Source organism: Patagioenas fasciata, chromosome 3 (assembly GCF_037038585.1).
Source record: "Patagioenas fasciata isolate bPatFas1 chromosome 3, bPatFas1.hap1, whole genome shotgun sequence".
Taxonomy (NCBI): Eukaryota; Metazoa; Chordata; class Aves; order Columbiformes; family Columbidae; genus Patagioenas; species Patagioenas fasciata.
The window spans coordinates 65,608,981-65,622,576 of record NC_092522.1 but is presented as its reverse complement, the minus strand read 5'-3'; the positions used below and the strand labels follow the sequence as shown (position 1 = coordinate 65,622,576).

Sequence of the window (13,596 nt, the reverse complement as noted above, 5' to 3'; positions counted from 1 at the left end):
AACCAATTAGATTCCATGCAAAAAGCTTCTCTTTGCAACTCTCCAGATGTGTGAGAACTGAGCCAAGGCAAGAGGGAAGAAACCAGGTATCCTCATCCTCCTCCCCCCTTCCTCAAAGCAGCAGTTACATTTTTCTAAAAGCAAGACTATCTTTCCGTTATTGCAGAGAGAAAACATCTACATCACCAAATAAGTTTGCACTGTTTCACATTTAATTAATAGAATATTCAGAGCTGCCTACAGCTCAACCCCCAGTTAAGCATGTACTTGTCTTACCAAACTGGAGAGGGAGCTGGTGATCTAGCTTTGGGGTTGGAAGAAAAGTGACCTCCTTTAAAGTTGGCTGAGAAGCTGGATGACAAACGGTCTCTCTCCTTTTCCTTTTTGTCAGTCTATAGTTCAGCAAACAAAAAGACAAAAGTCAAGCCAGAGTTCGCACGGCTAAAGAAAGCAAAGCAAGCTCAGTTAAGGATGTGGCTGAGAAAAAGCTGTGCTGAGTCTGCCATTTCTACAGCCTGTTTAACAAGTGCTCCTGTAATCTGCCACCATCTTTGTCAGTAAATATCCATTTTATAACAAGAATCCTCCTTAATCATGCTTTTTTACTCTCTTAAGATGTAACGGGCTAATTTGCAGAGGCTTATTTTCACATGGGAAAAAATGACCTTCTAAGGTTTGATCTTCGCTAATTACCATATTGTACCTTCTGCTACTCCCCATAAACCCTGGATTACATTTGAAGAAAGAGCAAAACACTCTTCCTGCCACACACACACTCCCATAAGCTCACACCTAGTCATAGTCCCTATACAGCACAAGCTTTCTGCTTTCAAGCTTAGATGTGCACACCTCGGATGCCCTCAGATGTGGTACAACAGCTATCCTTTCTTTCTTGGGTGATTCCAAAGCACGTGCTTTTTTGCCATTGATTCTTAATACATGGTAGCAATTTCCTCTTTTTCCTTCTTTATTTCTCTTCTCTGGATTTTAGTTTTTAAAATATTTCTGTTTTAGCTGTAGTTTAAAGGTTTTAGGGATGTATCAGAACTTAGAAAATATATGCTTCCTCCACGTAGGTGAAAATCGAAGATGAAATACTTAAGGTCTTTGGAATAATGAGCTCAGACTCTGGGAGTCTGAAGAACAGGAACACTGGAGGGGTCACTGAGCTGCCACTAAGTGAGCACAATGCAGAGGGGCTGCTACTCACCCACTGGGCTGGGGCTTAAGCACAAACGCCTGCAGCGCCTGTTCCACGCTGCTTTAGAGCCTTGCCAGCCCAGAGCTCTGCAATGCTCATCTCCTGACCTGAAAACCAAGTTAACAACTGAAAAACAAAAACTGAAAATAACTTCATGAGCACATAAACCCTTTGTTTATCTTCATAAATCCAACAGGCTCTTTGGGGCCATTAAGGTTAAAATTAATTATTTTTAAACTCCCAAAACCATAATATTAGCAATAGGTGGTCTCGATCCTGAAATCATTACTCAAGAATAATTAGCCTACTCTTTGGCAGTATAACTTAGCAGATATTTACTGATTAATACGATGACAATCATCTGAGTTATCAAAGCATACACAGCCAGAATAAACACATTGCAATAAAAAAGAACTTTGGCTTACTAGTAAGAACTCTCTATGTTGGATCTATTTCATTTGTCTCAAAAACAGAGCATCAGAATTTTTAGCTTAATATAAGTAAAACACTGAATTCTTATAAAAGTTGACAGAAAAAGTAAGATACTCCACACCACACAGGCTACCAGAAACAGCTCTTAACTCAGTCATCTTGTATAAACATATTTACACTGTCTCTTCAACCAAAATGTAGCAACTTTTCTTCTTTTTAATTAAAAACAAAACCAAAGACAAAAACACTCACAATGAGAAAACCCAAGAGATGCTAAACTGATAGACCTGGAGATCGCAATACACTATGCGCATACTATGAGATTTCTCTACAGATACATCCCAATGCTGAGCCTTAACTTAAAGTTCAATATACTACCATCTGCCTGAAAGATTAAGTAGTGGCTATAATTCATATGACTTTCATTAACACTGCTTCTAACAAGAATGTCGATAGCAGCACTGCCTCTTGATATTTTGCCCATCATGCCAAATGAAAACACAAGTCCCTCTCACACAACCATTTGCAGAGATTACTTCATTTGCCCTCTAAACAAACTCAGGCTGTAGAGTACACGGAAAAACATAACTGCTCAGGTCCAGCAAATTGTATCTGAGCTGAAGCTGACTGCATCCTATTGTGGACTGGAACACAGCCAACACAAATTTAGTCTGCCTGTCTCGTACTGTTCTGATTTTCCCTGAAAGCTCAGGTCAGTCACAGAACTGCTACCAAATCATTCAGAACGAACAGGGCATCCGTGGAAAGCTTCACTTACAAAACCATGTTCCTAAACCAGCCTTTTCCTTCTCTATGAGGAAAAGTTTACTAGCCTGGTCTCTTAGGCACACACTGTGACTCCCTCTGTGCCTCACGAGAAGACAAGGCAGCCACTCTGTAAACATGGGTGTTTTGCCGTGTGCATTCCTTGGTGAATAAGCAGCCCCTGTGACCACGTAGTGATACTTCAGTTAAAATTCAGCCAACTACGAAACAAAATGGAGAGGGTGGGGACAGCACAGAGGGGAGGATCAGACTTAAGTATCCTTGCAACTACTCCTGGCCTAACAAGCAATGCAAGCAGGTGGTCAGGGCACGAGGCAGTAGCTTATGTACAACCGGCGCGCTTACCCCTGCAAGATGCGTTGTTCTCCTGCGTCCAACAGCATCAGTAGAGGCATAAAGTTTTGCTCGGTCTCCTGGATTCCTACAGCTCATGGCCTTGTAGGACAGAGGACTGATGGGGCTGCAAGATGCTGAACGGGGACAAATGGGGATAACTACGGTGTTGGTTGGTTTTGTTATTTATTAATTTTAATTACAGAGCAGCATTGGAGAATAGACAGAGGAAAGCCAGCAGGAACAGAAACAACAGAGAAAGACAGAAAAGAAAGAAGGTATTAATACACAGAGGAATGACTAATTCTCAAGTCAGAACCATCATTTGATACTTTAGTTTGTCCACACATATAGCAATGATACAATTTCAATAGGCACTTGTGTACTTTTCCATTTTGTAAACTAATAATTTCTTTTAAATAAATTAAGTATGCCACATAACCGGGTAGTAAAAAGTAACAGTTTTTCTGCTAAGTTTTTATACAACTGGTGGTTCTGGAAAAGCAGTGGACACAATGACTGGTCTGACTGACTAGCTTAGTATATGCATTGACATGAGTTTCAATCACATTCAGAATAGAAAACAAAGTAAAATCAGAATGTCTGTTAATTGGTCTTGGAAGCAGAGGAAAACGAAAAGAGACATACACAAAGATCAAAACACATTAACAACACAAAACAGTTTCATCTAGGAGAGAAATGAAATTGCTGTCTACAATTTTTAGCATGTGATGTGTTTTTTTTAAAAAATTCCTCTTTTAGGAATATTTGAAGCCCATCCATTTAAGAACTTTCACTATTTCTTGATAACACCAGAATGACATCTGACTTGAATACTTTCTCAGCAGCAAACTATTTTACCCATTTCGGAAAGTAGACTCACAACAACAAATCAGCTTGGAAATTAATATTTGTACAAGTAGTCAGGATGGCTCGATTTGCACAAGGACAAAGATGATTACCAAAAGATTTCCTGCCAATGGCAGGTTATCAGGCATATGATGTTGTGATCACATATTCAAAGAGAATTGTAACACACTAAAATCTATCACGAGGTACTTCTTGCAGCAAAGTACTCTTGGACTTTCTCTTGATTTAACTGAAGGAGGAGACTGGGGAAAACAATGTTATTATTGCAGAGTTTTATTTGTCTGCTCGTGTTTGTGTTTCCTGGTCATTTAACATAGTCTTAGCGTAATTATTTTTCAGCATGTTACTTGAAGGAAAAGTAGAGCTTCTACATGGTATCTTCCCTATTCCCCTTTTTGTTTTGTTTGTTTGTTTGTGGGGCTTTTTGTTTATTTTGTTTGTTTTGGTTTTGTTGTTTTTGGTTTTTTGTTTTTTGGGTTTTTTTTAAGGAAAAGAGAATTACATCCTCAGTTTCCTTGGTAAAAAAATCCCAACATTTCTTGCCTGTAGATCCCCCTCTGAGCACACTTGAGAGAACACAGTTCTACATATAGTTAATTATTCCAGTCTTAGAACAGTACAGCTGCTGCTACAGGAAGAGCTCATAGACTTAACAGTATTAACACTGCAAATTCTCCTGCACTGAGAGATTAATATTAGGAACAAGGAGAGTCTCATGTAAGTGTTACAGCAAGGGCACTCATGTTTGCCTTATCATTTATCGGGGTGTAAGCTTAATGAGTTATTATAAGATGACTGACTTAAAAAAAAATTAAAAAAAAGAATCAAGAAACAAGAAAACGGGACCTTTTTTGTCATGATTTGTTTTGTTTGTTTGTTGTGGTTTTTTGTTGTTAAGCATATCTAAACCAGACAGGAGGAAGTGGCACAACATATGTTTTAAACAGCTTATAATTCATGTGGTTCCCACCCTCTGTGAATCAATTGTCTTGCTGCACACCAATTATCTGGTTATCACCAAGGATGACATCATAAGTATTAAAAGAGAAGCAGTTCATTTCCATTTGAGATGTTGCCAAACAATGCTTTAGGAAGCACTCTCGGTGGCTCCTGTATCAACAGGATTACATCTATTCAGAGGAGCTTTTAGTAATTTAAAAAACATTTTGGTTTTGGAAAGTTTTTTTAGAAAAAGATCCAGACATACTCTTATGCTGGATGTCCCTAATAGCTCACTTAAAATTTGAGGACATGAATCCATATCAATTTTGATTTTTTGCATTGTAATTTGTCTTTACAGCCAGAGGGCAGGGTAATTTTCCAGGCCATAATGACAGGTTTGGATGAGCTGAATGCTCAGAGCACAGCTGTGGGCCATTACCACTGCCTGATCATTAATCTCCAGGAAGTGCCCTGCATGAAGGGACTGCAGTTATTGCTCTCAAAGAATAAAACCTGTAAAACAATGAGCAGTTGGATCATTCTTCTGGGTGGTACAGTTTCAGTTGGCACAGAGAAGGCACTTCAGGGGAATTACCTCAGACTGACAACCAACAAATGAATCATTCCTGCTATTTGCAATCTTTCTTAATATTCTACTCAGTTTAGAACTTATTGCACAACATTAGCAATAGCAGTAAAAAAAAACAACCTTCATGCTTGCTCCAGTAACCGGTCACAAAATTAAGTCACTGCTTTCTGAACTATTCCGCAATGAAGAGTTGAATTTCCAATAACCTGCTGGCTAGATAATATTAAGTATTCATTTTACAAGCTTTGTTTGCGATAGTGAAAAGGAATTTTATACTTGTTAATTCACTGTTTGCAAAATATCAGCCACATTTGTGCTCCTACACCAGTACACTTGTGGAAATATACAGCAGCCTAATTAGTTATAAGAGTTCTTAAGTGAAAGCTTCTTTAAAAGTAATCTTAGCAGATCTCTATTCCTTCTTAGGTTCTACATCCTTTAATTAGAATAAAAATCCTGTCCATATCAGACAGGAAAGACCTGCCTAGACTTAAACATTCAGCATGTACAGCAACATACTATTGTAATGGTAAAGTCCCACATGCATGATCATAAAAAAATTACTATAAAAGAAGAGGCAGCTGTCACCTGCCTAAAGCACGCTATAAGGAAGTATGGCCTAGTAGTCTTTGGAATACAGTTTTGCCTGGGCTTTAAGTTACCACCTAGCAATATTTTCACATTTCTGCACAGCAGTTTTCCCCTTGGGAGTACATCAGAGAATTTTATAATTACTGTAACCTCATTAAACCTGCACATTTAACTTCATGTGCTATTAGATCCACTGCAACCGGCGCTTATCTCTCTGCAAGTCTAATGTGTTCCAGTGTGGGAATTGCTCTGGTATGGAGTGAAACTGTTTTTTGCAGGAAGCAGCTGACAGCCTAAGCATTGGGTGTGCTGAATCAGCTCTTTACAGCATTGTGGGCATTTCCTTAAACAGCCACAGACAGCGTGGCATTGTTGCCCTGTGTGTGCTGTATTGATTTATTGCATTGATGACGAGGCAACAGAAATTAAGAAAGGTGGTAGGAGAAAGAGGCACAGCGAACAAGTGTACAAACAAGCTTTCATGCTGTCACACAACACAATCATTGACATACAAGCTCATTCTGGGATGCTACTGTACACTCATAATTAGATCAATAACTTTACAGCATCCCACAGGGAATCTGGAAAAACAAGTGGCTGAGACATAAAGCCTCTGTTCTCACAGGTTTACCTGCATCTCCAGACAATGCAGCTGTGCTTTTACTTCGGGCCAGGAATGAGTGAGTGGGCGTCAGAAGCCTGCTAACGATGCTGCTCTCCCATGGACTGAGCTGTAGGCGGCGAGCTGAACATGCACCATACAAGCAAGATGTTAGTTCAAACACTTCACAAATAACTACATGTTGCAGAAGCATTAGTATTATCTCCTCACTACTACATACCAGGAAAATCTTGACACTGTCCTTCAGAGATCAAAAGCATACAATCATTCAGTGTTTCGCATTTTATTCTGACTCAATTTCAGTAGAAGAATTCCTACAGGAATGCACATATCCAACATTTAATTTATGTTACTGTCTGTGGCATAACAGAAAATTTTTACCAAATAAATATTGATACTTTGCACATATGCCACATTCCCTATTAGGAATGATATGATAACTTCTGCACTAGGAGAGCAGTTGCCACTCCTACGTATAGACTTCGACAGATATGTTCAGGTCCCAAGTTCTTTCCACACATAAGGTATTTAGTCTTCTAGTTACAAGAAAGATGAATTACTAAAACACCTTCCATGGTCTGCCAGCCTAGCTAGGAAAACAAACAAACAAACAAACAAACAAAAACGGTTTCTTACAGAGAATTGAGTCAAAGAAAGAGGTTTTGTAAAAACATCACAAAAGGTTACAAGTGCCTCGACTGCAGATACCAAGCTCAGCAGCTACAGTCATCTCAGTGATACATGAAGCCACAAAATACAGTAAGTATATTTGATCATTAATTCTTTGTTAAAAAAATTGCTAATGATAATTTTCAACTTACAACAGTAAAAGAGCCAACTTTTTGCACTGCTAGCCTGTTTTGAAAACGTACTACACATTGACCTGGCTGCAATCACTCCCTTGCCTTGCTTTTCCCAGTATTGCCTAATAAAAAATTTAGCTTGTCAATCTATTCCTTTTGCCTTGTGAAATTTTTTTTAAATACTGTTTAAACATTGATCATGGTGAAGTAAAACCAAAAAAGAGCTTTAAGTTATATTTTATATCAAAGTAGACTTTTCTTTTATATTCTGATGCAACATATTGTATTATAATGAGCATCACAAACCAAAACATTCAACTAGTTCCCACAGTAGTTCATTATAAAAATCTTAGACCACAGCAATAATCTTGATGTTACAAGTGAATTCAGGTCTTCTCACATCTCAGCATTCATTAGCCTTAGCTTGGTGTCTACAGCAACAAAACTGCATCTGGAATTTACAGGGCTCTGTCTCTAAAACATTCACTGAAGTGACAGGTTGTAATAAACTTAAGATTAATTTGCATTTTTAAAGGTAGAGATCCATCATTTTTAATAGCCATAAACTCTGAATCTGTCTTTAATCTACTCCATGCTGAGCCCCATGAAAAGAAAGGCCAATTTCCATCTCACCCTATGAAAATATAATCGCCTAATCTGTCCTCAATGCTGTTTTTCACTTCTCAAATTGCTCTCCTAAATTCTGCTAACTCAATAAGGGGCATTTCTATAGAAATACAGGATTCTCAAACCCAGCAGGCTCTCTGGGTAAGTGTCCTTACACAATGTACTACTGCCAGAGCTCCCTGTGATTAATAGTTCCATTCTGTGTTGGTACAGATTATACAGAGACACAAAATACCCTACAGAGACCTCCATTATAGCACACACGTTATCATTAAGCTTGTAATTTAACAATGAAGAAAAAGCACAGAGCTACCATTAAACTGGATGCAATAATTGTAAAATCTTTGCTTCCTTTCTTCTCCAGGCATCATGCTCAGTGTGATTAATGTTCAAAGCTACTCTTAGAAGACAACAAATTCTTTTTTGTGGTATCAGGCTTTACTAGGTCAGGCTCATAGGCACAAGCATGGCTGAGTCTGGAGAAACTCTTCTACTGTAGGTTAAGACAAAGATCATACAACTTCTTAGAAGAACAAGAGTGTTGCACAAAATTGCACCCATACCACAGAAAGCGAGCCCTGAAATTGTAGGCCAATAAATCAGTACTACACATACAATCAGTTCCCTGGAACTCATCTGTACAGATGCAGGCACCTGACAAGTAAATGTCACTATGTAATACGGCCCACAGCGGCCAGACACAGACCTTAGAGATGAGGCCCCAGAGATGAAGTAGTCTCAAGAGGACACAGCTAAGAGACTGATGACCCACAATACTAAATTTCCATGTCTTACCTATCCCATGTTACTTGCCCTAAAGGCGAGTATGTTTTAATGCTCTTATCTTTACCTCTAACACAGGGAAGCTTATATCCACATCACCCACTGGAAACAACTGTGTGTCCACAGCTAACAGCATCAAGGCAGCATTTGGGAGCAACCCAGCTGATACGCACTAGCAGCGAGCTAAGAAAAACCAACGAAAACTTTCTTCCCCATATAAACAATAGGCCTGATTCAGAGGTGCCAAAATAATTTTTGCCAGGAGGCTGGAGTGAAGTCTTCTTAAATCTCTAAAAGAGGCTTTATATCAGAACTCATTTAAATACATCTCAGCTTTGTGGATCAAGGTCATCACATACTGAATTTTCAAAATGTACAGCTCCCTGAAAGTACCATATTTGACACTTACAATACAAAGTCATTAGCATCATCATTAACCTAGAACAGTCAAATAAACTTTTGACCAATGAGTTGCAAGTACAAGAGTAGAAACACCTAAATGCTTTGAACAACTTAAATTTGGTGTCCAATTCACACTGAAGCAAACTAAATAAAAAACAAAGAGCATCACAAAACAAGATGAACTTTAAAACAATGAGGTAGATTTTTTTCCTTGCACTTTTTGTTTTTTATGTCCTAGAGTGATGTTTTCAAGATTTAGTCCTTTAAACCATTTGACAGACAAGGGGAAATGACATCTATTGTTCTCATGCTGAGTTAGGCTGTCACTCTAAGGGCTGTTTGTTCCTTGTTTCCACACAAGAAGCATATTTGTGATAAGGTTGCTTGTGCAAGTATCTCTACCCTCCAGCTACAAGCAGGTGAGTTTAAACAAATTAAAGACAACCTTTATACCCTAACTTCTAACTGAAAAACACACCAAGTCCTAGGGAGCTGGCAACAGTAAATTAAATACAATCATCTCTATTTGTCTTCAGGATATACCAACTGAACACTGGAAAGTTGTCTTAGCAGCCACAGAATAAATTGTAAGTAAGCAAACAACAGCATCTGATTAGTTCTAAGAACAGATGGGAAACAGGGGTTTAACAGGTCTCCTGATGAGCACCACCAAGGAGACTCCCACTGATAACACTGGTGTTTGCTTATACAGAGCCACAAATGTGGTGAGAAGTAGACGGGGGAAAAGCTACTCTATGCTTTGATTTTCAATAGGAAACAATACTAAAAGGTGGCAAAGGTAATTTAGTGATCAAGACCATCACCTGTTTGAAAAGAAAAGCCCTGCAGAGAGTAAGAGGAACACAACTATGGTGCAAGTTTTACTTTCAAAACTGGGTAACTTACACCTAATCTAAAGTTATTATCTACCTGCTAAGCTTTCCTTACAGAGCACAATTACCAACATTTACAGTAGCTTTCTCCACTTGAATATGCGTGTTCATATTTTGTTACCATTTCAACTACTCTGTACCAATCACATAAAAGCATAATGAGAAGCCTATTATAGCTGCCCAATTGTAAAATTGTGATAAAGAGCTATATAGCAATAATATACTTGAAAACAAATTAACAAACCTTTTAGGCAATTAGTTAATGAAAGTTTTTGTCTTTTGCTGGGCCAAAAAAAAAACCCCAACTTGTCCTTGAAGTGGTAAAAAAGGTGCTGCTTAACAGAAGACGTACTTGATGACAGCTGTAAGGCACTTAGGGTAAGCTTATCATCCTCATCTCCAGCTTGCTGTTTTGCAGGTAGGAACATGAATGACAGTCACCGTGTGACTGGGTGCCTTCTGGAAGGTGAAATTGGGAGCAGACAGTTTGACCCTTCCTTTAAGCATTTGCCTTAAGTTGTTGAGGCCACTGGGGAAACAAGTGGTACTTCTCCAGACATGCCCAGCTAGATTTAGATATATGGCTTTGTGCAAGAAAGAAGGCATTTAGAGTGTTTGGATTTGCTTTCTGTCTTGGAGTTTGAAAAAGACATAAGAGACTTCTGAATGGTTCTGTGCTGTTTTAATGACATATGGCCATCACTTCCATATTCCTTCTCTTTCCCCACCACCAGACTGCCTACTATTCAGTCTAACTTCTGAACTTGAAATTGGTAGCAAAAACTATCACACAATGAGTTACAGTCCATAAGAGACTATCCTTCATATTTAATGCCTGCTGCTGTTTCCCCTTCTGGTTCCCCAAGATCCTTGCTCAGAGAAGCATCCCCTGACAAACAACAGCAACCATCTAGGAAAAAAAAAAAATTACATCTGAAAAGCTAGTAAAAAACTGACTGGATTTCAACATTTAGAATGAAAAAAATATTGAAGTTTTGGAGTAAATTATTTCCTAATGTAATGTATTTTTCACAAGTTATCAGACTCTACAACTAGGTTAGCCCACTAGGATTAACATGGCTCATCGAATCAACAAGATATGCACATACGAGCATGCATATAAAACACAACACTTAGTTAAGACACAAAAATAATGAAATCTAACAGTCTTGCAACAACCAAAGTTCCATTCTAAAAACTGGTTTTGAAAACATGCATTTATCTGGATTGAAATAGGACAGAACATTTCATTCTCAATAGAGGACTAAAATCCCTCCCTGAGGACTTTTCTGAAAAGCTCTTTGCACAAGTTATACAAGAGACATTCTTCTATAAAAGTCCTTTAAGCTCCATGCTTCAATCTCATAAATCCTCAGAACAGAGGCAGCAATTCAGCTACATTAATTTTTTAAAGCTTGATGCATCATTTGTGCAGAGTTGTAAACATCAAAAACACACACTGAAATAAAATAATCTTTGGAAAGTAACTGGACACAAAAAGTCAATAAACAGATCATAAAAAAATCTGTATCTTTTCAACAAAAATAATGAGAAATGTTAATAAAATAACTACTTGAAAGCGTCATGCAACATGTTCTTAGATATTCAAGAACTACTACCAAAGAAGAAAGGAAAACAAAATAACGACGAAATGACCTAATGCAAATAAAAGGTCTCACATGATTGCATGCACTGTGGAGCGATGTGTTCTTTCAATAGTTGTACCTCTTTTACTAAAAACCTGACAGAAGCACTACTTTTATCATTTTTGAAGTGAGATTGTTTAGGTAAGTTCTCTTGTTATAAAAATAACCAGGAAATATTTATTCTCACAGGAAAAAATGTTCAGCTATTTACTTTTCACATTTGAAGTCTTTTCACTCCCACTTAGATGAAGTACAGAAAATGACTTCAGAAGCTTGCTTTGCTTTATGTGCAAAGTAATACATCACTATCGAACATTCTTTCTTGCTTTTTTTTTTTTTCCTTTGAAACTGTACCTCTGTCTGGAGAATTTAGTAATGTTGCAGATGAGGAGGAGAGCCGCTTGTTAATGACTGGATCAACATGTTTCGAAAGGTTCATTGTTGAAACAGACCTCCTGTCTGGATCTAAAACAAATGGAAATAATGCTAATTGACAGCCCGCATGCAGTAGTGCAAGTTCCTAGCTCACTAGTGGAAGGAGGAAAACATGACTAAGTCACTCCTGCTCTACCATAAGAACTTTCAAAATAGAATGCACTTCTCAGCAGACATTGTACAGGTGACTCAAAGACTGGGCACAACACCATTTAGGTTTCAAATGTCTAAAATATTCTGTTCATTGATTATCATTAAATCAGGTTGCAATCCAAGGACTTAGTAGAGGATCTCAAGAGAATATTGGTAGACAAGATGATATTCCCTTATTCCTTTCAATATTCTCAGAAAAACCTTGCTCATGACTTAGAACAGAAAGCTTCAGAGAAGGACTGATATGCTGGGAAATGTGAAGTTATTAATAAAAAAGCCCTTTGCTCCTGAATGAAAGGTGACATCTGACAGGGCACTGTTACTGGGCAGGTCAGTATCGTGACAACACAATGCTGAAAAATTAAGGGAAGACTAGTACACAAGGGAAGCAAGGCTAAGCACAAAAGGAATTAAAAGATTTAGTTAAAAATCCAGTAGTTACATATAAGTGCTAAACTTCCCACCCCAGAATCATTTTCTACCTGCTGTGAATGAAGCTGTAATTAGTCAATCCAAACCAGCACACAGCTGAGCAGATAAAGACAAGTCTCTGTGGAAGACTAGACACTACTCAATAATGCACATGCTTGGTATATAACACTAAAGGGTTTTATTTTGCTTTTAGGTTCTGTATATTTTAGAGCAGTATGACATCATTTGCCTGCACATCTGCTGCAGAGTCAGCATCTGCACCCCACTGAGAATGGGATGGTTATTTCTTGCACACACTTTGTGCGCATGCTTGTGTCACGTGGAGGTTGCTAGCAATGGCAGAAGAGGAGGAATGAGCTGAACAGGTCTCCTACATCCAGTTATCTCAGAAAAATGCTACATGTATCAACTACATGGCCTGTATTGCAAGTTTCCATTTGGAAATTTGACATTTGGCAAGTGCTGGAAGAGTCATTTCTGCTTTTGCCCACATTTTAGCATGTGCTGAACCTCAGTACTACTCAGCAGAGCATTCAACCATGTTGAAATGCAACAAGGCTTGAGCATATGCCTAAATGCTCTGCTGATTCATATTCTGTGTGTGCAAAAATATGCCTACATACTGTTTTGGAAGCAAATACAAACTCAGGACAGTGACAACATTAAGGAGGATGTTGCTGAAATATTATCTGCAATTGTTTGTTTATGACAAGTATATCAACATTGTATGTACCTGTTCTGACCTAGTGGATTAAGGTATACTCATTGCATACGAAGTATTTCATAGAAATACCTCAACTCTCCCCAGATCTACAAACTATATAGGACTCACTGCAACTGGTTGGGGAGAAGAAAGATTCTCCCCCACCCCATGTGATTATTTGTCCACTTCATCTAGTGTTAGAATGACTCTGAGTTTGTAAAACCAGTAAACTGGGCCCTGGAAGGGGGATAAAACTCAGGGGTTTTGAAAGGACAAATCTGAACATTATGGCTAAGAACAAGAACTCTGTAGGTTGGCAAGATTATCCCAAATTTATCTATGGGGTATATTGA

The 13,596-nt window shown here is 38.3% G+C and overlaps 1 protein-coding gene across 8 annotated transcripts in view; it reads right to left on the bottom strand.

Moving 5' to 3' along the window:
- MAP7 (microtubule associated protein 7) overlaps positions 1 to 13,596 on the bottom strand; it is a 118,967-nt gene that overhangs the window by 19,584 nt on the left and 85,787 nt on the right. For 6 of the 8 annotated variants that reach the window (XM_071806503.1, XM_071806507.1, XM_071806501.1 and 3 more), the window contains 4 exons: positions 11,875 to 11,985; positions 6,376 to 6,489; positions 2,765 to 2,913; positions 277 to 392 (listed from right to left, as the gene is read on the bottom strand). In XM_071806503.1, coding sequence (XP_071662604.1) covers positions 277 to 392; positions 2,765 to 2,913; positions 6,376 to 6,489; positions 11,875 to 11,985 — 490 coding nt within the window. The remainder of the gene's footprint in view (positions 1 to 276; positions 393 to 2,764; positions 2,914 to 6,375; positions 6,490 to 11,874; positions 11,986 to 13,596) is intronic. The other 2 variants (XM_071806502.1, XM_071806505.1) reach the window with 1 other exon arrangement.